Here is a 21622-nt window from a genome sequence, read left to right as displayed (position 1 = left end):
CAGAGCAGCACACAGAAATGCCGTTTACCTTCCCACTGGAGCGGTACCTATTTATCTACTTGCACTTTGACGTGCTTTCGAACTGCTAGGTGGGCAGGAGCTGGGATGGAACAATGGGAGCTCACCCCGTCGTGGGGATTCAAACCGCCGACCTACTGATTGACACGCCCTAGGCTCTGTGGTTTAGACCATAGCGCCACCCGCATCCCAACTGAAAGAAAAAGTAAAATCAGTTTTTGGAACTGGAGCGTGTGTGATTTGCTGTAGCTTCTATATCCTTCATAGACATATTTTTGCTGTCTGTGTACCCACTGATGCAAGGCCTGTTGTGAGGTAAATAAGTTTATCAGTGATCAGCAGATTGGCATTGCTGATCAAGAGCTATTTAAAGCTATTTAAAACAATGATGCAGAAATCCCTGGTCTTTTGAGTGAAGCTGTTATTTCTCACACCTTTAAAAGTTCTAATTCCCAGGCATTGCTTTTCAGGCAAATGGTGTGGACTATCTTTCTTTCTTTCTTTCTTTCTTTCTTTCTTTCTTTCTTTCTTTCTGGCTGGGGAGTTTGGCAAGACTTGATCCTGAAGGCCAAGAAGCGATTGGCCTAAATTGCTTTAATGAGAGGTTAACTTCGCTTTCTATCTCTTATCCTTCGAGGCCAAGCTGGCAACCGCTCTTCTCTTGAATGTCTGCCTCAACACGCTCCTAATGTAATTTCTGGCATTCATTTAAGAGAGGTTGTAGAAAAGAGACAGATTCCAAGCAAGTAGCTGTGTTAGGTAATCTGTAGTAGCAAAAAAAGCAAGAAAGAGTCCCAAAGTCTCTTGGAGGCGAATGCATTTATTGTGGTATGAAGTTTCACAGGCGAAAGCCTGCTTTGTTAGAAGGAAAAATAATAATCTGTAGCCTTTATATGATGGTGAATTCAACACCCATTGGAACGTGCTACTCTTGGAGGAGACATTGTACCTTTTACTTGTCTGGCGATAAAATGTTATCATTTTCTTTAGGAACTGTCGTTTGTTAAGGGTGCGGACAGTTGTTAGGAGTCCTTGTTCCTCTAACAGAGCTACAATCCCCATAGTGGTTAACAGTCAGTCCCTTTCTCCATAAGTTTCAATGAACATCTCCATTAGCATTAAACTGGCATATCTGATAGCATTGATAATATGTGGGTATGAGTGCTTGATTTCACACAAACTCATAGAATCATAGAGTTGGAAGAGACCACAAGGGCCATCCAGTCCAACCCCCTCCCAAGCAGGAAACATCATCAAAGCATTCCTGACAGATGGCTGTCAAGCCTCTGCTTAAAGACCTCCAAAGAAGGAGACTCCACCACACTTATTGGCAGCAAATTCCACTGTTGAACAGCTCTTACTGTTAGGAAGTTCTTCCTAATGAGTTCTTCCAAACTCATCCAACTCTTTATAGGTGCAAAGCTAAGATAGCCCTTGACCTAATCAGCAGGTATCCATATTCTCAGAAGCATGTATGTAGCCAATTACAGGTTGGTGGATCTGGGCCCCCAATCTCTCTTTCTTGATCCCCCCACCCCATCAGCACTGAGCTATCTAGATCTCCAAAGAACACACAGGATTTAAATTGGTAAATACCTTCTCATCATTCTGAAATGTGTGCTTAAAAACGGGCTGGTCATGATCAAATATGACTGTTCTCGGATCTGCTTTTGTTTCAGTCTTCAGGCGCTTTGAGAGAGTTCCTGCTTCCAAGCTCTCCTTCGTGACAGAAGGGGTAGAAACGGTTGGATCTAAGACCATCCCAGGAGAATCTGAGAGTGTGCTCCAACAGTGCATGGCAGGTAAGAGAGCGGATTTCCGTTTCTTCTTTGCCGATGACTAGGCCAAAGTCATTTTGGGAAAACATGCCAACTTTTCTGAGAACTTTCCCTCCTTGGGACTCTTAAATGCACACCTAATTCTAGTCTGGTCTCACTCCAAAGGGCCCTAGCAGTCTACTTTAATTATAGTTTAATGGAGTGAGACGTGATGGTTCACCACTGACTTCCTCATCTCTCCTCCAGAGGAGTTTGGCAGCATTGGAAGTACAGTGGTACCTCTACTTACAAATAACTCTACTTACGAATGTTTCTACTTACAAACGGAGCTCCGTCCGCCATCTTGGATGCGGTTTAGATAGGATTTTTTCTACTTACGAATTTTTAGATAGGGTTGCTTTGACTTACGATTTTTTTCTCCCAATGCATTCCTATGGGATTCGACTTACAATTTTTTCGACTTACAAATGTGTGTTCGGAACGCATTAAATTCGTAAGTAGAGGTACCACTGTACCAGGGAAGAAGGCCATTAATGATGGGGCAAGTCCTTTTCCCCAGTTGCTCAGATGTCTGTTGCTAGTGCCCTTCTTACTGCATATTATTATTATTCGTTTCATTTCTATACCGCTTCATATTTTTAAGGGGAGGGGAAATCCAAAGCAGTTTAAAACCTATTAAGACAGCAAATAAAACAATCCAATGTAAAATTTTGCTGAATAAAGTCAAATATAAAGTATACATTCAAAGCAACGTAATTCACCAGAAGCTAAAAATACCATCTCAAAGATTTCAAATTAGAACATTGCAAAGGAGGCCAACTACAGAGTGCACATTTAATGCAGCCAAGTTAGCGGTTGTTTTTATTTTATTTTATTAATATGAACACATAGAAACTACAGTAAATGTGACAAGCGTAACAGATAAAAATGCATCTAGAAATAGAAAAAAAAGGATGTACATCGGGGAGGAAACCCAGAAAACAACTGAGAATACAATACCGCATTTTTATCTTAAACATTTCAAAAGTAAACATTATTAAAGGAAGCGAAATATAAAATGCACATTTAAAACAGCAGAACTGGCAAGAGAATAAAATAGAACATATCTATTGCTGTTGCTTCCAGTCCTGACGATGGCGGGTGGAAGCTGTGGAAGCTCAGGCTCAGTGACCTCAGATGACCTCAAAAGCAGCCTCAGCTTTTGTTGCTGGAGCCAATCAGGGCCCTGCCCTCCCAGCTAGGGTTGCAATGTGTCCTCTTTTTCCAGGACACGTCCTCTTTTTCATGGGTGTGTAAAATGAGAGTTGTCATAGCGACCCAGAGTTAAAAGTAGAAGTCGGAAAGCGTGTCCTCTTCAAAATATAGCAACCCAGGCCAGCGGGGGGGGGGGGGGGGGAGGGCCTGCAAGGCAAGGAGAAGATCTTCTAGGACTCCTAGGCAATATGATCTCTTTTTCTGTGTTACGCAGTTAAGTCTCAGAGCATCAGTCATGAGAAAGGTTTTGATGGCTGTAGTTTTGGTGTTCCAAAGACAAAAGCGAGTCAGTGCAGTTGATGGAGCAGTGGCCCATTCCGTTGACATCCTCAACAAACAGACTGCATTCACCCAACTTGAACTGTGGAAGATGCCTCTTTCCATTGGCCAGCGTTAAATGCAAGGCTTACGCCAGGAGTCTTTCTATCCTTTCAGAGTGCGAGAAGGACGAGTCGTGTGGGTTCCTCACCTTGTCTGCTGCTGGGACGGGGACACTGTGTGAGCTGTACAGTGCTCGGGAGAACAACTACAATTGCTCCACCTCTGGACTGGTAACCGAACACAGTTGTTTTATGATGAATCTTCCAGGGGAATGAAGCTTGGATGGGTACCAGCCATCCTTTTGGTTTTTCAAAATGTTGGCCGGTATACCATGGCTGTGTACCAACCTGTTGGAAAGAAGGTATTTTATTTACCGTCACAAATTATTTATATTTTACGTGCATATCTTTTGACCACAGGTTCAGGGTGTTTGGGGTAATGCTGCCACCACTAGTGTGGCTCATCTCAGCTGCCTGGTTAAAGTGAGAAGCCAAGATAAGGATGGATTGAGAGTGTATCTGAAGAAAGGTATGTGCTAAATAACGTGAGCAAAAGAGAGCACCAAAGATGATTGGTGTGTGTGTGTGTTTTCATGTTGTTGTTGTTGTTGTTGTTGTTGTTTTGTTGAATTTATATACCGCCCTATACCCGGAGGTCTCAGGGAAGTTCACAGAAAAGATCAACCGCAATATATATAATCAAAATACAGTCATACCTCGGTTTAAGTACGCTTCAGTTTGAGTACTTTCTGTTTAAATACTCCGTGGACTCGTCTGGAACAGATTAATCCACTTTCCATTACTTTCAATGGGAAAGTTCGCTTCAGGTTAAGTACGGACTTCAAGAACCAATTACACTCATACCTCGGGTTAAGTACGCTTCAGGTTAAGTACTCTGCAGACCGTCTGGAACAGATTAATCCACTTTCCATTACTTTCAATGGGAAAGTTCGCTTCAGGTTAAATATGGACTTCTGGAACCAATTGTGTACTTAAACCGAGGTACCACTGTACAGACAAATCGGGTCCTCCCTAAACAGAGGGCACGTGTTGTGGTGGGACCTGCCAATCAGGCCTTATGTTGTGGGTGGGAATATTGGAGCAGATGAAACACCCTATTGGTGGTCCCTTGATTTGGGTGCAGTTGGGCTAGCGGGACGCCAGTCAAAGCGATCGAGGTACCACTGCTTAAGTGCTGCACGTGGCCCTGAGCTTCCTCTTTCGGGCTTCAGTGCATTGGAACACCTGCCCAACTCTCCCTATATTCAGGACTTGCGCTTGACCTTGCTATGCCGTCGTGTGTCGCCTGTTGTTGGGACAGGGGCACGGCAGGAATTTCCCCCACTTGGCTGATTGGCTGGTGCCACTTGGTTTGCCGCGTAGCAAATTGTCACAACTTGTAAGGTTGCGGATAGGCTCTGGTTCAGGTGGATAGGGGTGGCAGGATGCCTAGCCACCCCTATGCATTGGGTATTCCTTTAAGAGGGAATCCACAGACTCATGGTTGGTCTTCCCCGTGCGGGGTTGCACCCTGAGCCTGAGTCCAGGGCTCATCTGGGTGGAGGCCTGGCGGACCCCCCCCCCTTGCCTCTGTCCCAGGTGTTTACCCAAGGCTGACTTATGGTTGGTGCCTAGAGTCAGTACTGCCTGCAGGGTTGCAGGGAGCTAGTCGAACCAGAGCCTATGCAACCACTCACTTGATTTGTAATCAGTAAAGTTGTGGCCTAAATTCTGCCAAAAACCAAACCAAAAATTTGAGTCCTGCCTGAATTTATTCCTCGGGCTGGTTAAAAGGTCTCCACACGCAACAAGCCAATAAATGCCAGATACTTTGTTGTTGTTGTTGTTTAGTCGTTTAGTCGTGTCCGACTCTTCGTGACCCCATGGACCATAGCACGCCAGGCACTCCTGTCTTGCACTGCCTCCCGCAGTTTGGTCAAACTCATGTTCGTAGCTTCGAGAACACTGTCCAACCATCTTGTCCTCTGACGTCCCCTTCTCCTAGTGCCCTCAATCTTTCCAAACATCAGGGTCTTTTCCAAGGATTCTTCTCTTCTCATGAGGTGGCCAAAGTATTGGAGCCTCAGCTTCACGATCTGTCCTTCCAGGGAGCACTCAGGGCTTATTTCCTTAAGAATGGATAGGTTTGATCTTCTAGCAGTCCATGGGACTCTCAAGAGTCTCCTCCAGCACCATAATTCAAAAGCATCAATTTTTCGGCGATCAGCCTTCTTTCTGGTCCAGCTCTCACTTCCATACATCACTTTTGGGAAAACCATAGCTTTAACTATACGGACCTTTGTCGGCAAGGTGATGTCTCTGCTTTTTAAGATGCTGTCTAGGTTTGTCATTGCTTTTCTCCCAAGAAGCAGGCGTCTTTTAATTTCGTGACTGCTGTCACCATCTGCAGTGATCAAGGAGCCCAAGAAGGTGAAATCTCTCACTGCCTCCATTTCTTCCCCTTCTATTTGCCAGGAGGTGATGGGACCAGTGGCCATGATCTTGGTTTTTTTGATGTTGAGCTTCAGACCATATTTTGCGCTCTCCTCTTTCACCCTCATTAAAAGGTTCTTTAATTCCTCCTCGCTTTCTGCCATCAAGGTTGTGTCATCTGCATATCTGAGGTTGTTGAGATTTCTTCCGGCAATCTTAATTCCGGCTTGGGATTCATCTAGTCCAGCCTTTCGCATGATGAATTCTGCATATAAGTTAAATAAGCAGGGAGACAATATACAACCTTGTCGTACTCCTTTCCCAATTTTGAACCACTCAGTTGTTCCATATCCAGTTCTAACTGTAGCTTCTTGTCCCACATAGAGATTTCTCAGGAGACAGATGAGGTGATCAGGCACTCCCATTTCTTTAAGAACTTGCCATAGTTTGCTGTGGTCGACACAGTCAAAGGCTTTTGCATAGTCAATGAAGCAGAAGTAGACGTTTTTCTGGAACTCTCTAGCTTTCTCCATAATCCAGCGCATGTTTGCTATTTGGTCTCTGGTTCCTCTGCCCTTTCGAAATCCAGCTTGCACTTCTGGGAGTTCTCGGTCCACATACTGCTTAAGCCTGCCTTGTAGAATTTTAAGCATAACCTTGCTAGCGTGTGAAATGAGCGCAATTGTGCGGTAGTTGGAGCATTCTTTGGCACTGCCCTTCTTTGGAATTGGGATGTAGACTGATCTTCTCCAATCCTCTGGCCATTGCTGAGTTTTCCAAACTTGCTGGCATATTGGGTGTAGCACCTTAACAGCATCATCTTTTAAAATTTTAAATAGTTCAGCTGGAATATCATCACTTCCACTGGCCTTGTTATTAGCAGTGCTTTCTAAGGCCCATTTGACTTCACTCTCCAAGATGTCTGGCTCAAGGTCAGCAACCACACTACCTGGGGTGTACGAGACCTCCATATCTTTCTGGTATAATTCCTCTGTGTATTCTTGCCACCTCTTCTTGATGTCTTCTGCTTCTGTTAGGTCCTTACCACTTTTGTCCTTGATTATGGTAATCTTTGTACGAAATGTTCCTTTCATGTCTCCAATTTTCTTGAACAGATCTCTGGTTTTCCCCATTCTATTGTTTTCCTCTATTTCTTTGCATTGCTCTTTTAAGAAGACCCTCTTGTCTCTCCTTGCTGTTTTTTGGAAATCTGCATTCAGTTTCCTGTATCTTTCCCTTTCTCCCTTGCATTTTGCTTGCCTCCTCTCCTCCGCTATTTGTAAGGCCTCGTTGGACAGCCATTTTGCTTTCTTGCATTTCCTTTTCCTTGGGATGGTTTTCGTTGCTGCCTCCTGTATAATGTTACGAGCCTCCATCCATAGTTCTTCAGGCACTCTGTCCACCAAATCTAAATCCTTAAACCTGTTCCTCACTTCCACTGTGTATTCATAAGGGATTTGATTCAGATTGTATCTTACTGGCCCAGTGGTTTTTCCTACTTTCTTCAGTTTAAGCTGGAATTTTGCTATAAGAAGCTGATGATCTGAGTTACAGTCAGCTCCAGGTCTTGTTTTTGCTGACTGTATAGAGCTTCTCCATCTTTGGCTGCAGAGAATATAATCAATCTGATTTCGATGCTGCCCATTTGGTGATATCCATGTGTAGAGTCGTCTCTTGTGTTGTTGGAAGAGAGTGTTTGTGATGACCAGCTTGTTCTCTTGACAGAACTCTATTAGCCTTTGCCCTGCTTCATTTTGAACTCCCAGGCCAAACTTGCCAGTTGTTCCATTTATCTGTTGATTCCCTACTTTAGCATTCCAATCCCCTGTAATGAGAAGAACATCCTTCTTTGGTGTCATTTCTAGAAGGTGTTGTAGGTCTTCATAGAATTGGTCAATTTCACTTTCTTCAGCTCCGGTAGTTGGTGCATAAACTTGGATTACTGTGATGTTAAAAGGTCTGCCTTGGATTCGTATCGAGATCATTCTGTCATTTTTGAGATTGCATCCCATTACAGCTTTTGCCACTCTTTCGTTGACTATGAGGGCCACTCCATTTCTACTATGGGATTCTTGCCCACAGTAGTAGATATGATAGTCACCCGAACTGAATTCGCCCATTCCCTTCCATTTTAGTTCACTGATGCCCAGGATGTCGATATTTATTATTGTCATCTCATTTTTGACCACATCCAGCTTACCTCCATTCATGGTTCTTACATTCCAGGTTCCTATGCAATATTTTTCTTTACAGCATCGGACTTTCCTTTCGCTTCCAGGCATATCCGCAACTGAGCGTCCTTTCGGCTTTGGCCCAGCCGCTTCATCAGCTCTGAATCTACTTGTACTTGTCCTCCGCTCTTCCTCAGTAGCATGTTGGACGCCTTCCGACCTGAGGGGCTCATCTTCCAGCGTCATAACTTTTATATGCCTGTTGTCTTTGTCCATGGAGTTTTCTTGGCAGGGATACTGGAGTGGCTTGCCAGTTCCTTCTCCAGGTGGATCACGTTTAGTCAAAACTCTCCATTATGACCTATCCATCTTGGGTGGCCCTGCATGGCATAGCTCATAGCTTCTCTGAGTTATTCAAGCCCCTTCGCCACGACAGGGCATTGATCCATGAAGGGGGCCAGATACTTTATAGCACGGTATTACGAGCAGGTCCCCGTTGAGTTCAGCAGGACTTCCATTTGAATTCACCTGGAGCTTCCTTTTAATTTACAGCATTAATTTTAGGAGGGCGGGTGGGCAAAAAGAAGAAGAAGAAGAAGAGAGAGCAGCCATGCGTCCCTTGCCTCCAGGATCTTACAAAAGGGGGTTTAATGAAGGTAGCAAACCCACTGCCAGATCTTAATTATTCTTGTTATTATAAGAACTGGCTAGGATGGGCACTGCCTTGAGGGTCATCCCTCAGCCTTTGGCTTTCCAGGTGTTTCTGAACACCAAGTCCCATCAGTCCGAGCAAAGATGACCAATGGATAGGGTTGAACATATAGGGACTTAGCCTTAGGACTCAGCTACATTAGTAACAAAAAAGCGCTTTACATGCGTTATAATACTGTGACACCAGATGGCGCTGCAGAGTCCCGTCTTTTGACCACGTGATTTCCCACTTTGAGGTTTACAAAATGTTTTCCTGAAACGTTTTTTTGACGTGCCTAGATCCAGCCTTAGAATACAAGCCACAGCCTTACACCCTCTTTGACAATTCGTCCACATATTGTCTCTTGGTGGAAATGCCCGGTCTCTCAGGTAGATAATAATATCACAAGGGCATAAAAAGAGCTGGATTAGGCCAGTGGCTTGTCTGGTTTAACGTCCTGTTTTCACAATGGCCAACCTGATACCCAAAAGCAGGGGCCTAAGTTCTCAGCAGCACTCTCCTCCTTGTGAATCCTAGCAACTGGTCGATGCAGCTGTTCTAGGTCTATTTCTTCCTAAAGCCTTGAGAAAGCAGCCTGGTATTTGCCTCATGTCATTTGCCCCGAAGCTCCAATTTGGATCATGGAGCTCCTTTTTCGTTTTTTATAATGTTCTCTCTCCCCCCCCCTCTTTCCTTGCAGGACAAGAGTTCACAACAGCTGGAATCAAGACTTTTGAGAGGACTGATTTCCAGGATGTTGTTTCTGGCGTGTACAGCAATCTGGTCCTCCCAGCAGCTGGTACATCTTTGACCGATGTTCATCTCTTCTGCCGCCAGGCCTGCAGCCAAGATGCTTGCTGTGATGGCTTTATCTTGAGCCAGATCATACTTGATGGAGGTAACTCTGCTCAAGCTACAGATGTGGAAGGCAAAGCTCACCCTTCCATTTATCCTACTTCATGAGAAAAATTTTAAACAAACAAACAAACAAAACAAAGCAGAAATGGTCGGTCTTGTTGATGTCATCTCAAATAGGAGCCGGGTTTTAAAGTTTTAAGTGTTTAATCTTCACTCATGGCAACTTGTATTTATTAAATGTTATTAAATGATGGAAGTTTGGCATGGAATCAACCTTTTTTTTGGGGGGGGGGAGTAGCTGTGTTAAGGGTCTCCTGGTTATTGGAACAGGAGGAATTATAGGGGAAATAATGGAACCGTCCCCGATCCCAGCAGAGTCTGATATTTATTTACTTGGATAATTTTAATACTTGCTCCTGAGCAAGATAAGCATCAGGCTCCAAGAGCAGCAGTTTGCTGTGATGTACTGTATAAACAGGACCTTTCTCCAAGACTGGGCCACTGGTGTCAGAATAACAATATAATGGCCAAGGTAAGATTGTTCAACAAGGAGGTGGAGCTGCAAACTTGCAATTCTTTCCTTGGCTTTATCCAGGTAGCATCATATGTGGCCTGATGAGCTACCCAGACACATTAATCTGCAACGTTAATAGCTGGGATGCAAGCTTGACACGTGAACAAGGTGATGCCTGCCAAAAAGTAAAGTACAACGATGGGAAGACGCAGTATGCATTCAGTTTCGGAGGCCAAGTTCTCACAGGGTGTAAGTATGCCCCTTTACCAATCTTATCCTGCACCATTGTTGTTGTTTGCTACTCAGATGTAGGAATGGGCAGTGTAAATATAATATATTCCTCCTCTCTCTAAAGGACTGAAGTCAGAGAGCATTTCCTTCTCTCTTATTCAAGCAGTGTTCATGTACGGCAGGTGTAGGGGTCCATTTGTAGTTCGAGGACCACCATCTCTTATGGGCAACTTTCCAGGGGCCACATGACAGTGTTTTTCATGTTAGGTTTCTACTCCTCTCGCTGTGCAGGTCACATGCCTGTGTTTTGCATTCCACCAAAGATTGTTGGAATCACGGGAGCGGATGTTTGCTGTATTCTGTTTCCCTTTGTTGTTGTTTTTTCTTCTTCGGACTTCTCTGAGCGAGAGGAGACATGTTTTCCTTTTGTTCTGCCTTACGCTTAATAAAGTAGCTTTTAGTACACAACCTCAGCCTGGCTCCGTCTGCGTTTTATCTCTGCTGGACTCTAAATATGTACGCTGTGTCTCCAAGACATGAGTCGTAATAAATCATCAGGAAAGGGCTGTCGGAACTCCTTAGAGCTGCACGCTGAACGCTGATGGGAGAGACGGGCTGGATTTGTTCCTGCATTATGCCTGGGGGTCCTCTTGCCCCCCGGCTGACCCGACAGTTCAGGGCCAGAGGCAAACGGCATTGGAGGGATGAATGCAAATTTTGCCTTTGTATACCAGGAGAGTTTTGTGCACCATTCTCTGCCATCCGTCCAAACAAGGAGGAGGCAGTCTCAAGAGAATTTTAACAGGGAGAAATGTAAAGTACTACACTTGGGCAAAAAAATTAATAATAATTAAAAAATGAAAGGCACAAATACAGGATGGGTGACACCTGGCTTGAGAGCAGTACATGCAAAAAGGGTCTAGGAGTTTTGGTAGATCACAAACTTGACATGAGTCAACAGTGTGATGCGGCAGCTAAAAAAGCCAATGCAATTCTGGGTTGCATCAATAGGAGTATAGCAGCTAGTAATAGTACCACTGTATTCTGCTCTGGTCAGACCTCACCTGGAGTAATGTGCCCAGTTCTGGGCACCTCAGTTTAAGAAGGATACTGACAAACTGGAATGTTTCCAGAGGAGGGCAACTAAAATGGTCAAAGGCCTGGAAACGATGCCTTATGAGGGAGCTGGGTATGTTTAGCCTGAAGAAGAGAAGGTTTAGGGGTGATATGATAGCCATGTTCAAATATATTAAAGGATGCCATATAGAGGAGGGAGAAAGGTTGTTTTCTCCTGCTCCAGAGAAGCGGACATGGAGCAATGGATTCAAACTACAAGAAAGAAGATTCCACCTAAACATTAGGAAGAACTTCCTGACAGTAAGAGCTGTTCGGCAGTGGAATTTGCTACCAAGGAGTGTGGTGGAGTCTCCTTCTTTGGAGGTCTTTAAGCAGAGGCTTGACAGCCACGTGTCAGGAATGCTTTGATGGTGTTTCCTGCTTGGCAGGGGGTTGGACTGGATGGCCCTTGTGGTCTCTTCCAACTCTATGATTCTATTCTATTCTATTCTATTCTATTCTATTCTATTCTATTCTATTCTATTCTGAGTCGAGGGATGTCTTCCAGCAGAAACGCTCAAGGAGGATGCTAAAAAGGGCTAATGAGGGGTGTGGCTTGTGGGGAGTCCCAAATGTCACATGGAGAGGCTTCTGGGCCTGAGGTTCCCCACCCGTGATATGTTATTATTTATTAAATTTGTATACTGTCCTATACCCATAAATCTCAGGGCGGTTCACAACATAAAACCACACTATAAAGATCAATGCAAAGTAGGTACAGTGGAACCTCAGGTTACATACCCTCCTCTTTACGAACACTTCGGGTAACGAGCTCTGCTAACCTGGAAGTAGATGCTCCCAGTTGCGAACTTTGCCCCGGGATGCGAGCGGAAGTCGCGCTCCGGCGGCGCAGTGGCAGCGGGAGGCCCCATTAGCGAAAGCATGCCTTATGTTAAGAATGGTTTTGGGTTAAGAGCGGACCTCTGGAACGGATTAAGTTTGTAACTGGAGGTACAACTGTAGTTATTTTACAAAGAAGGGACTAAAGATGTGCAGAAATTGTTTGACCCCTGTGGCAAGCACTAAGACACAGGTGATAGTTGTAAGCAGAAATAAATAGTGTTTCCTTCCTTCATTAGCTTCTGAGCCAACAGAAAAAGTCGCCAGTTCCTTCTCCAGCTTTCAGCGTGTTTATCTATGGAGAGGTAAGCAGTTTGCTGCCCACCCCCTCTTTCTTTTTCTGATAGTCTGAAAGGAATATTGCATATGCTTATTCCGCTAGAACTTGGTCAACTCATGGGACACACAACAAAATATTGCCGTCTGGGGTGCTCCTGTCCCAGATTCCACCCATGCTCTTTCCCAGTGTATGCCATCCCATTCCACATCTCCCCAGGTTTTCCACCCCACCCTGATACTCAACCGGCATTCCTCCGTCAGTGAGCACGCTCAGTTCTCATTGGGCTATCAGTAACGTCTTGGAGGACAATCCAAAGTGTCTCAAACTGAGTCCCGTCTCATTCTAGATTCCGACATGATGACCCGAGTGAGGTCTGGCTCTTGTGACAGTGCCGTTGCTCCGAATGAGCCACAGCTTTCAGGTATGTTTAGGGAAGCTTTTAATGTTTAATAGATTATTGTATTTTAATGTTCTGTTGGAAGCCGCCCAGAGTGGCTGGGGAAACCCAGCCAGATGGGCAGGGTATTAATAATAATAATAATAATAATAATAATAATAATAATAATAATATACCAAATAATAATTATTATTATACCAAATAATAATTATTATTATACCAAGGGAAACAGATTGTGTGTTTGAGTTAGTGCCAGACTTTTCAAAATAATATATCTCAATCTCAGTGTTCTGCTGGGGGGCGGATTTAACCAGGAGTGGATAAAATGGGCCCATTTCCCCTGCAAGTACAGAACATATACTAAAATATCAGTGTGCCAATCCACTCTTGAGAACCAGAGAATGACAAACTCATCAGCAGCCAGGCTGAGACACTAATGCCCAACAGGAACCTAAGTAAAAAAATAGCGGTATGTTCAAAACAGTTGGTGCCAGCCATATTTTTTGAAAGAACTGAGTTCCATAACTGAGGCACCACCACTGAGAAGACCTCTCGAGTTGGCACACAGCAAACAGCAGATGGCTACAATACTGCCAGGGAGGCCTCCTCCACAGTTCTCACTGCAATTGCTTTTTAACCATTTTTTCTCAGTGTTTAGTCCAGTTATACCCAAGGTTGTCAATATTCTAGAACTCCCTGGGGGAAGACTTTCCTGTTCCAACGGGCATTGGGTCTGCAAGGTTGATTATTTCTCTGACTTGGTCTATTGTTTTACAGTGGTACCTCGCAATACGAATGCCCTGCAAGACGAATTTTTCGCAAGATGAATGCATCTTGCGATCTGATGGCGACTCGCAAGATGAATTCATTTTGCGAAAAATTTGTCTTGCGAGTCGCAGTTTCCCATAGGAATGCATTGAAATTTAATTAATGCGTTCCTATAAAAAAAATTCAATGCATTCCTATGGGAAACTGCGACTCGCAAGACAAATTTTTCGCAAAACGAATTGACTCGCGGAACGAATTAAATCCGTCTTGCGAGGCACCACTGTACTGTCTTAAAGTTTCATCAGGCTACTTTTTAATTCCTTATCCTGAAATTTTGAGACGCATGGTTTTTATTGTGGTTTTATTGTCATTCCTGCGACTTATTCTTGAGCACAGAATATGGAAAGATGGGGTACAGATATATCTTTCTATATATAGCCAGTGTTTTTCCTAAAAAAATGTTTAGGGGTACTCTCACTTTGATGCAAGAAAACCACTGTTCTTTAGTTCAAATTGGGAAAAATAAATACAGTAAAAAAAATAAATACAGTAAAAGTACAAAGATTCACAAAATGTTTAGTGTCCCCCCAGAAAAAAAGCACTGTATATAGCTATATACTGTATATAAAAGCACCTATCTATTGCCATACTACCCTGAACATGCCCAGTCTTGTCTGATCTTGGAAGCTAAGCGGGGTCAGGCCTGGTTAGTACTTGGATTAAAAGCAGCTTCCACTAATATGGTGGACTGCAGGTGTTTTGAAATACAACTTCCATCAGCCCTGACCAGCTGCATTAAAGCATCTTTTCTGCTTTTTCTCTTTGGGCTGATTAGCTTCTACAAAGGAACTCTTTTCTCTGGTGGAAAGCAGCCGAATCCTGATCGACCACAATCGTTCCCTACCGTCCCAAGAGTACTGGCTCTTCAAGCCCAGATATTCAGTGGAGCAGGCTCTTCTCAGGTGTCTTGCACGTAAGAAATCTTAGATCATGGGGCTAGTCATTCGCAAACGACGTATTCAGTGGTGGCTCCATGTTTCGGGGAGCTCTTGGGCAATGCACCATTCAACTGCTGCTGTTGCCTGCTGCTGCTCCTGCTGCTCCTTTGCTTCTTAAGAACATAAGAGCCCTTGTCCAGCCTCCTGTTCTCACAGTGGCCGTCTAGACCAGGCATGTCAAACCTGCGGCCCTCCAGATGTTTTGGCCTACAACTCCCATGATCCCTAGCTAGCAGGACCAGTGGTTGGGGAAGATGGGAATTGTAGTCCAAAACATCTGGAGGGCCGCAGGTTTGACATGCCTGGTCTAGATGCTTGCAGGAAGCCCTCAAGCATAACCTGAGTGCAGCAAAGCTTTTCTCCACCTGTGAGACTGAGGTCCAGCTCCGAGGGCCTTCTGATGGTTCCCTCACTGAGAGAAGAGAGGTTACAGGGAACCAGGCAGAGGGCCTTCTTGGTAGTGGCGCCCGCCCTGTGGAACGTCCTCCCATCAGATGTCAAGGAAATAAGCAGCTATCCTAATTTTAAAAGACATCTGAAGGCAGCCCTGTTTTGGGAAGTTTTTAATGTTTGATGTTTTATCGTGTTTTTAGTATTCTGTGGCTGGGGAGGCCCGGCCAGATGGGTGGGGCATAAGTAATAAATTACTATTATTAATATTATGATTCCTGGCAATACTGCTTCCAGCAGTGGAGGTAGAAAATAGCCATTGTGGAAATTTTGAGAGCTGAATTTCGAAAGGTGCTTTCTTTTGGCTCCAAAAGAGAGAAGAAGAAGAAGAAGTTTTCTCTCCCTGGTTGGGTATGGGAGAAGGAAAAGCAGCTAGAGATTGAATTTGGGGAAAGGAACTACTGAGAATTTGGGACCTCTACATTATGAGATAGTAAGACTCAGTGGGACGAGGAATATGAAAGTTGTAGCAAAGGTGGAACATAGGATGTCCAAGAGCTGTGTCCCATTTTAGCCATACTCAGAGTAGACCCATTGAAATGAATGGACCTGACTAACTTGGGTCCATTTATTTCAGTGGCTCTGCTCTCAGTACAACCTACTGAGGTTTCCTTTTCTCTTCTAGGTTGTGTAGAAGATGAGTTCTGCCAGCTGGCGGACATGCGCAACGACACAACTGGAACACACTTCCCCTGCATCCTCTATCCAGCAGCCCAATTTTGTGACAATTTCATTAACAACATCCCTGAGAACTGCAACATCGTGTTGCCTCGGACGCCACACCTTTTGTATCAGAAGACAGGTGAGTTAAAAGCAGGTGTCTCTCTCACATTCACGCCGTGCCCTCGGGGTGAGTGAATCAGCGCCTTACCTTTCAAAGAAAGGTATCGCAGCGGAGGAACGAATCTTACAAATACGAAGGAATTGTGTCTAGGAAAGGATCTGAGAGTGAAGCTGTAGGCAGCTGCTGAGCTGGAAGCAGGAGCCTAGGGAGTCAGGCCCAAGGGTCAGAGCCAGGAAGAAAAGCTAAGCGTAAGAATGTCATGGACTGGCTGGACTCGGAGGAATGGTGGGAGGAACTAGCTGGAGAACCCCCAAGGGAAGAAGGCTCAGAGCCCGGGGATTGGTGGTGGGATGATGATGAGTGGTCAGAGGGAGAAGACTGGGAAGAGGAGATGTTGGAAGCTGAAGAGGTAACAGGGCTTAGTGAGCTGGGAGAGTCTGTGGCAGAGAGAAGATCAGAATCAGAGGCAGGAGCTGAAGCAGGGGAGGAGGGAGGCCAAGAGGCAAAGATGAATCCAGCTGGTGAAGAGGCAAGGGTGTTTCCCCCTCCTGTTGCAACAAGCTTTCCTCCACCCTCGTCTCCCAGAACTAGGCAAGGCATAAAGTGGGAGGAGCAAAGACAGACACACGGGTCCAGTCTCCGGTTTCTTGGGGGGGGGGAACTCTGGAGAGAAGGAGACATGGACAGCCGTGGGGAGGCAGGGACCTCTAGTCTCAGCTTCATGGGGGCAAGACCTACCAGAGATGAATTACTGTGCTCACTAGGCCTGACATTCCTGTGAAGATTCTGTTTTGCTAATAAAGAGTTAACACCAACTTGCTCAGTGTGATTTACTGCTGGTTTGCTCCTGTCACAGAATATGCTGAAGCCAGAAAAGGCTTTTGCTGCCCAGGGGAGTCCTAGCCTAAAGCAAAAGCTTTCCTGTTGCGGAAAATCACTGGTCACAACATGGCTCAGGCCTGTTCGTATCCCCCTAGCTGTGGGTGGGACACAACCCCTACAGTGGCTCCAGCCCCTGCTCAAAGAGACCAGTGGGAACTGGAGCAGGCTTCAAACTAGGAGCTTTCAATATTTTTAAAATTGTTAATGTTGTTTGTTTTGCAGTCTCTCTCGAAGGCGCCATAAAGAACTTTTACACCCGCCTACCATTCCGTAGAGTATCAGGGATCTCTGTGAGCAACAAGATGGATGTGTCTGGAAAAACTGCATCGAACGGGTATGCTTGTTTCATCTTTGCTTTGGAATGCAAGGCTCTTTGCAACTTCCTCTGAGCAATTTAAGATTTGTCCTGTATAGGCAGGAGGCTAAAATCGGAGGACTAGACAGGCCTCAGAGCCCCTTCCCAGGACCAGAGGGAGCATCTTCTGCATGCACCGAGCCACTTCTGTGTGTTGCAGTAGACCTACTTTCCTTCCTGCTTAAATTAACCCCATTTTCTAGACCACAAATGGATTACTCTGTTCCAACTCCATGTCAGTTTTACACGTGCTTATTCATAAGTTTCTTCCATCCCATTTTTGCATAAATCTGTGAAAATCTATCTATCATCTATTTATCCATCATCTATCTATCATCTATCTATCTATCTATCTATCTATCTATCTATCTATCTATCTATCTATCTATCTATCTATCATCTATCTATCATCTATCTATCATCTATGTATCTAATCTCCTCACAACAAACCTGTAAAGTAAATTAGGCTGAGAGATTAAGGTCACCCAATGAGCTTCATAGCTGAGTAGGGATTCGAACTCTGGTCTCCCAGGTCCTAGTCCAGGCATCCCCAAACTGCGGCCCTCCAGATGTTTTGGCCTACAACTCCCATGATCCCTAGCTAACAGGACCAGTGGTTGGGGAAGATGGGAGTTGTAGTCCAAAACATCTGGAGGGCTGGAGTTTGGGGATGCCTGTCCTAGTCCAACACGCTAACCATTATGCAGCCAGTGCAGACTTCTGAGCACTGCAATGATGTGCTGGAGATTGTCTATCCCCACCAACAGTCCAGCTGCAGTTCAATTGAGCTCAAAGTGATATACTGTCACCCCTTGTGCCTCCTTTCCTTAGAGTAAGGCCCACTGAACACAGTAATCATGCTGTTAGTCAAGTACAGAAGTGAACCATGCCTCACAACTTAGTTGTGAAATGATCTCAGTTTTGGTTTTTCAAATACTTTCTGTCTTGCCTGCAGGTTTTTTGACTGTGAGCATCTCTGCGACGCTGATCCTTGTTGCTTGGGCTTTGGACTTTTAAATGCTTCCCAAGGAACAGGTGTGTGTGTGTGTGTGTGTGTGTGTGTGTGTGTGTGTGTGTGTCCCTGCAAACCTATAAGCAGTGGGTTAACTTATTTCACAGGGAAAATAAAAGATGATCTGGCCATCTTGTGTGGGATTCCCCACCAAACTGACAACTATCTCTTCCCTTACAACAAAAGCTGAGCTGCAAATTGCTTTCTTCCCCTAGTGACAAAACCTTCTGAGCCTGCCACACCAGCTCAGCCAATCAGAGCCAGACAGATGCTGTGCAATGCAGATTTATTTGCATGTGTGACCTCCCACATCTGAAAGACACAGAGGGAGGCAGTGAATCCGAAAAATACGCTAATAAAACATCCCTTTGAAATAGTCAATATTTCACAAATGCTAACCCATTATTTTTTCTGAACTTGATATCTGGACCTCCATCCAAAACATCAGGAGCCAGAACAATGAGTCCTTTTAGCACAATGAAGCCTTCTTCCTTCCATTCTTGTGCCCCCTTGCACCCTCAAATCAGCTCTCAGGAGGTCAGGACAACCCCCCAGAACAGCAAGTGGTGGGAGGAGATAGGATATTTTCCCGTTTGGTAAGCAGAAATGCTTGCACTGTCGGAACAATCGTAAGAATGCAACATTGAATTCCACCCATCTGTTAAAAAGGGGGCCGCCATAAATGTATATCCCTTCCCCTTGCAGGTGGAAAGGCCTTGTGCTTGGTTCTGAACAGTTTGGGAATCCAAACATGCAGTGAAGAACTAAGAAGCGACTGGCAGCTTTCAGACTGCACATCTGCAGAAACAGAAACCAGGGTCCATCCCTTTGGTTGGTATCAAAGAACAGGTGAGTCGCAGCATGAACGCTGTAGAATTATATATATATATATATATATATATATATATATATATATATATATATATATATATATATACAGTCAAACCTTGGTTGTCGAACGTAATCCATTCCGGAAGCCCGTTCAGCTTCCGAAATGTTCAACAACCAAGGTGTGGCTTCCGATTGGTGGCAAGAGCACTCAGCGGAAGCTGCGTCAGACGTTCGGCTTCCGAAAAACGTTCAAAAACTTGAGCATTTATTTCCAGGTTTGGGGCGTTTGGGAGCCGAAATGTTCCAAAACAGAGGCATTAAGGATCTGAGGTTTGACTGTAATATTATGTAATAGGGTATATGCCGTGTTAGGGGTGGGGGGGTGTCATGCTACTTGCCCCCCTTTGGTCCCCACCCTGCACTCAGTTTTCGCCTGTGGCTCCTAGAAGCTTTCAGCATGCGACAGCAGCCAGAAGTTGAACCCTACACAAATCCGGATTAGAGTCCCCTAGGTGAATCATAGAATCATAGAGTTGGAAGAGACCTCAAGGGCCATCCAGTCCAACCCCCTGCCAAGCAGGAAACACCACCAAAGCATTCTTGACATATGCCTGTCAAGCCTCTGCTCTTAAAGACCTCCAAAGAAGGAGACTCCACCACACTCCTTGGTAGCAAATTCCACTGCCGAACAGCTCTTACTGTCAGGAAGTTCTTCCTAATGTTCAGGTGGAATCTTCTTTCTTGTAGCTTGAATCCATTGCTCCGTGTCCGCTTCTCTGGAGCAGCAGAAAACAACCTTTCTCCCTCCTCTATATGACATCCTTTTATATATTTGAACATGGCTATCATATCACCCCTTAACCTTCTCTTCTCCAGGCTAAACATACCCAGCTCCCTAAGCCGTTCCTCATAAGGCATCGTTTCCAGGCCTTTGACCATTTTGGTTGCCCTCCTCTGGACACGTTCCAGCTTGTCAGTACCCTTCTTGAACTGTGGTGCCCAGAACTGGACACAGTGCTCCAGGTGGTTGGATGGCGTCTTGTATGCCTCCTTCTGGCAACTTCTGCAGCCAAGCTGGTGCCAAACAGATTGCTCTGCTTTCCTTTGGACCACAGTTAGGCTGAGAGGGAGGTCTTGTCATCTGGGCAGCCCAGGACCTCTATGCTCACCCCTCGAGATGCACTTCATTGTCTTTCGAGACAACAGATAGATGCCAACAACAAGTGTTTTTGTATAAACATACATTAACCTTCTCCAACATGATGCTGTTCCAATTTGGGGGGGGGGCTACAACTTCCATCATCCCTGACCATTGACTGTGCTGGCTGAGGTTGTTGGTCAAAACATCGGGAAGGAACTATACTGGAGAAGGCTGATGTACTCATGCACAAATATACCCCCCCCAAAAAAAACCAAACCTGAAAATTGCTTCCATTTAATTGCACCAGGAATTCAATGAGATGAGCCACCTCACCCAGCTTTCGAGTGTGGCCTGCCCTGCCCATTTCTGCATCAAAAGATTTCATTCATATTGTCTGATGCACATGTGTAAGCGATTATTTGTTTAACGCAGAGACAGCAAAGCTTCCCTTTGTATAGCTTAATATCCCAAAGGCGTAGGCAATCTGGAATGTAAAGAAGTTAATTTTTTTGCAGCTGAACTCCACTGAACTTTTGGGCCTTTTTATAGAGTGGGGCAGATAATTAGAACCCATCTCGCAGATGATGGCTTTTTCCGTAGGCGCCCATATTTCAGCCTAAAACATTGTTTATATTTTATTCATCTTCTCACTGACCCTTAAACTATATTGAGCAGCGAAACTCTGTTCTGTATAACTAGCTGACCACATTGGCATCCTGTACGGGTGGGTGGAGTTTCTTGAGATTTCCTTTCAAGCAAATCTGACTTTTGTTTACTCAAATAAATCGAAGCAGAAATGGAAAATGTTGCCTATTTATGTATTTATTTTATACCCATGCTATCACCCTGTATGGTTCTTTATAGTACAACACTAGCACAAAAAACAACAACACTGCAGTTATGTCCACACTGTGCATTTAAAGCACCCCAAATAATCCCGGGAACTGGAATTTGCTAAGGGTGCTGGGAATTATAGCTCTGCAAGGGGCAAACTACTGTTCCCGGGATTCTTCGGGGGAAGCCGAGTGCAATATGTAGCCTGAAGAGTCTATATTTTAGTGGAAACAAAATGAAAAGAATTCCTTCCAGTAGCCCCTTAGAGACCAACTAAGTTTGTCATTGGTATGAGCTTTCGTGTGCATGCACACTTCTTCAGATACCTGTAACTAGAACTGTATTTTAGTGATGAGGGGTGATGTAAAGAAAAGAGAGGAGTGTGAGAGGCAGCAGTAGCAGAGCATAGATGTTATTAAATCCACTGGCAGGACCAACCAAGCTGAGGTCAGCTGTGGCAGGACCTGCATGCACAGTGCTGAATGCAAACCTGCCAGCTGAATGTGGAAGTAAGCCCACAAGGGGGCTGAATAAACCTTCTGTTTGTAGAAATCAGCTGGGCTGAGAAGCACCTTGCAAGCCATAATATATGGCTGCATTTGACGATGAGCACATAATTTCAGCCTGGCACGTGCACTATGGACCGGGCCGCAGCATAAATATGCA

At 44.8% G+C, this 21622-nt stretch overlaps 1 protein-coding gene across 1 annotated transcript in view; it reads left to right on the top strand.

The window, feature by feature from the left end:
- TG (thyroglobulin) overlaps nt 1-21622 on the top strand; it is a 168602-nt gene that overhangs the window by 53390 nt on the left and 93590 nt on the right. Inside the window, exons 23-34 of the mRNA XM_060277605.1 lie at nt 1698-1820; nt 3486-3601; nt 3791-3899; nt 9366-9563; nt 10119-10286; nt 12464-12529; nt 12851-12925; nt 14505-14642; nt 15743-15919; nt 17006-17117; nt 18094-18173; nt 18856-18999. Of these exons, the coding sequence (XP_060133588.1) occupies nt 1698-1820; nt 3486-3601; nt 3791-3899; nt 9366-9563; nt 10119-10286; nt 12464-12529; nt 12851-12925; nt 14505-14642; nt 15743-15919; nt 17006-17117; nt 18094-18173; nt 18856-18999 (1506 nt within the window). The remainder of the gene's footprint in view (nt 1-1697; nt 1821-3485; nt 3602-3790; nt 3900-9365; nt 9564-10118; nt 10287-12463; nt 12530-12850; nt 12926-14504; nt 14643-15742; nt 15920-17005; nt 17118-18093; nt 18174-18855; nt 19000-21622) is intronic.

This window comes from Zootoca vivipara, chromosome 8, assembly GCF_963506605.1.
Source record: "Zootoca vivipara chromosome 8, rZooViv1.1, whole genome shotgun sequence".
Lineage (NCBI taxonomy): Eukaryota > Metazoa > Chordata > Lepidosauria > Squamata > Lacertidae > Zootoca > Zootoca vivipara.
This window is presented reverse-complemented; position numbering and strand designations above follow the sequence as displayed.